Source organism: Enhydra lutris, unplaced genomic scaffold (assembly GCF_002288905.1).
Source record: "Enhydra lutris kenyoni isolate GAN:26980312 unplaced genomic scaffold, ASM228890v2 scaffoldscaffold92, whole genome shotgun sequence".
Classification (NCBI taxonomy): Eukaryota; Metazoa; Chordata; class Mammalia; order Carnivora; family Mustelidae; genus Enhydra; species Enhydra lutris.
Genome location: NW_019154176.1, coordinates 3709140 through 3712221, shown reverse-complemented (window position 1 = coordinate 3712221; position 3082 = coordinate 3709140). Strand labels below are relative to the sequence as shown.

Below are 3082 nucleotides of genomic sequence, written 5' to 3'. Positions count from 1 at the left end.
TTCGTTAGGTAGTCTGGAGCACCCTTTGGTCCAGACTAGTGTAGCATCGCTACTAAACCATGGCCCTTTGGGGTCTCTATTGAATCGTAGATCTTCAGAGAGGTCGTTGGACTAGAGTCAGAGTGCTGGTTTCCCAGCTCCAAGAGGACTCACATGCATATCTGAATATTCAGCAATAAACTCAAAATCTTATACAGAAAAAAAACGATCAAGTTCTTTTTACTCTCCAGTCCAATTAAATCTTAATTGGTTGTGGTGGGACTCAGGCATGAGGATTTTTTTTTTAAAGATTTTATTTATTTATTTGGCAGACAGAGATCACAAGTAGGCAGAGAGGCAGGCAGAGAGAGAGAGGAAGGGAAGCAGGCTCCCCACTGAGCAGAGAGCCCAATGCGGGGCTCGATCCCAGGACCCTGGGATCATCACCTGAGCCGAAGGCAGAGGCTTTAACCCACTGAGCCACCCAGGTGCCCCGGCATAAGGATTTTTAAAGTGTACCAGATGTTTCAAACATGAAGCCAAGTTTGAGAACCAGTGACATACATTTTCTCATACAACCTGCATCAATAGATTTGATCAAAGCCAAAGTTTTATGGGAAATAGATATGACAGTAAAAACGAGTGAGAGAATATTTTATTTTTTATTTAAATTCAATCAATTAACATATAATGTATAATTGATTTCAGAGATAGAGGTCAGTGAGTTATCAGTCTTATGTAATTCTCAGTGATCATTACATCACGTGCCCTCCTGAGTGTCCATCACCCAATTGCCCCATACCACAACCCCTCCCCTCCAGCATCCCTCAGTTTGTTTCTTATCATTAAGAGTCTCTTATGGTTTGTCTTCTTCTCTGATTTCATATTGTTTCATTTTTTCCTCTTTTCTATGATACTCTGTTTTGTTTCTTAAATTCCACATATCAGTGAGATCATATGATAATTGTCTTTCTCTGAATGAATTATTATGCTTAACATAATACCCTCTAGTTTCACCCATATTGTAGCAAGTGGCAAGATTTCATTTTTTTGATGGCTGAGTAGTATTCCAGAGAATATATTTTAAAAGACAGTTTGATTTTCTACAGGATACCTGGGTCATAGGTTACAAATACAGAAGATTCCACAGGTTAATAAGATTCAATTGTGCAGTGATTTTGCCATACATAGAGTCCCAGAATATTCCCTTAATTCCATCAAAGATGTGCCAAGATAAGCAATATTTAGATATGACAAATCAGGAGGAATGGGAACCATGAGCTACCAAAATTATATGACCAAAGAGTCATGCTTGCCAATTCCATATGTTTGGTTTTGCAATTATTTATAATTAACAGACAAAAAAAAAAAAAAAAGGTCGAAGACTAGACTGTTCTGTTGAGGAGTCTCTGCAAAGCCCTCTTGACATCCCCGTTCCGCAGGCTGTAAATGAAGGGATTCAGCATAGGAACAACTAAAGCATACATTACTGAGGCCACTGCATCCTTCCTGGAAGAATGTGAGACAGCTGAACTGAGGTACATCCCAAGACCTGTTCCATAAAATAAGCAAACAACTGACAGGTGAGAGCCACAGGTGGAGAAGGCTTTGTACTTCCCACCTGTGGATGGGACTCTCAGAATGGAAGAAACAATTCGTGTATAAGAGAAAAGGATTCCTGAGAGGGGAATACCACCAAAGATGGCACCAATAAAATACAGGAATAATTTATTGGTGGAAATACCATTACAGGAAAGTCTGAGGAGCTGAGGAATGTCGCAGAAGAAATGAGGAATTTCCACATTTATGCAAAAGTTGAGCTGTGACATCATGAGGCAGTGAAGCTGAGAGTCCAGAAGGCTGATCAAAAAAGACACCAGAATGAGCAGGCTACAGAGGTGGGGGTTCATGATGACTGGGTAGTGCAGAGGATAACAAATAGCTACAAACCGATCATAGGCCATCACAGTTAAGAGTACACTGTCCAAACATCCAAAAAGAATAAAAAAAGACAACTGAACCAGGCAGCCCAAATGAGAGATGACTCTGTTATGAGTTTTAATGTCCAAAATCACCTTTGGGACCGTGGTAGAAGTGAAACCGATGTCAGCCAGGGACAGGATGGAGAGGAACAAGTACATGGGGGTGTGAAGACGGGAGTCAGAGCTGACGGCCAGGATGATCAGTAGATTCCCTAGCATGGTGACCAGATACATGGACAGGAACAGGCTGAAGATTACAGGCTGCAGTTCTGGATCATCTGAGAACCCCAGGAGGAGGAATTCCAAGACACCTGTTAGATTCTGGGGTTCCACATAGCAGAGACAGCTTTTGGGAAATAAATGAGAGGTTTTTTTTTTAAGATTTTATTTATTTATTCGAGAGAGAGAGAGAAAGCACAAGAGGCAGGAGAGTCAGAGGGAGAAGTAGAGTCCCCCCTGAGCAGGAAACCCAATGACGAACTCGATCCTGGGATTCCAGGATCATGACCTGAGCCAAAGGTAGTCGCTTAAACAGTGAGCCACCCGGGCACCCGAAATGAGACTTTAAGTAAAGGAAACAAGTATACAGGTACCTATCAGTCTGTCTATACTTTGGATTCAAGCAATTCATAAATAAAGTATTCACACTTGAGGAAAATCTAGCAAAATTTCTCAGTGGTGGCAACACATTCTTCCTAGAACTCTTTTCTCATTGTCTTTGCTCCATTCACCTGTTTCAATGTGCATCCACTGTGGAAAGACTGGGCTAAAGAAATAAGAAGGGCAAAGATACTTAGAGATTTAAAAATCCATAAACACATTAACATGTGAGTCCCCTCCTTTAAAGGAAATAAAAGTAATAAGAAATATATTTCTTGTGATCTCCCTGATTTGAGGAAGTGGAGATGCAATGTGGGGGGTTTGGGAGTTAGGAAAAGAATAAATGAAACAAGATGGGATCAGGAGGGAGACAAACCATAAGAGACTCTTTTTTTTTTTAAAGATTTTATTTATTTGTTAGAGAGAGAGAGAGAGCATGTGGGAGCACAGGCAGACAGAGTGTCAGGCAGAGGCAGAGGGAGAGGGAGAAGCAGGCTCCCTGCCGAGCAAGGAGCCCGATG

General features: G+C 41.3%; 1 protein-coding gene across 1 annotated transcript; it reads right to left on the bottom strand.

The window, feature by feature from the left end:
• Nucleotides 1–1364: 1364 nt before the first annotated feature.
• Nucleotides 1365–2291, bottom strand: LOC111162553 (olfactory receptor 18-like). Its single transcript, XM_022527048.1, has one exon. It carries the CDS (start codon nucleotides 2193–2195, stop codon nucleotides 1365–1367), a length of 831 nt encoding a protein of 276 aa, XP_022382756.1. The 5' UTR covers nucleotides 2196–2291.
• Nucleotides 2292–3082: the final 791 nt, after the last annotated feature.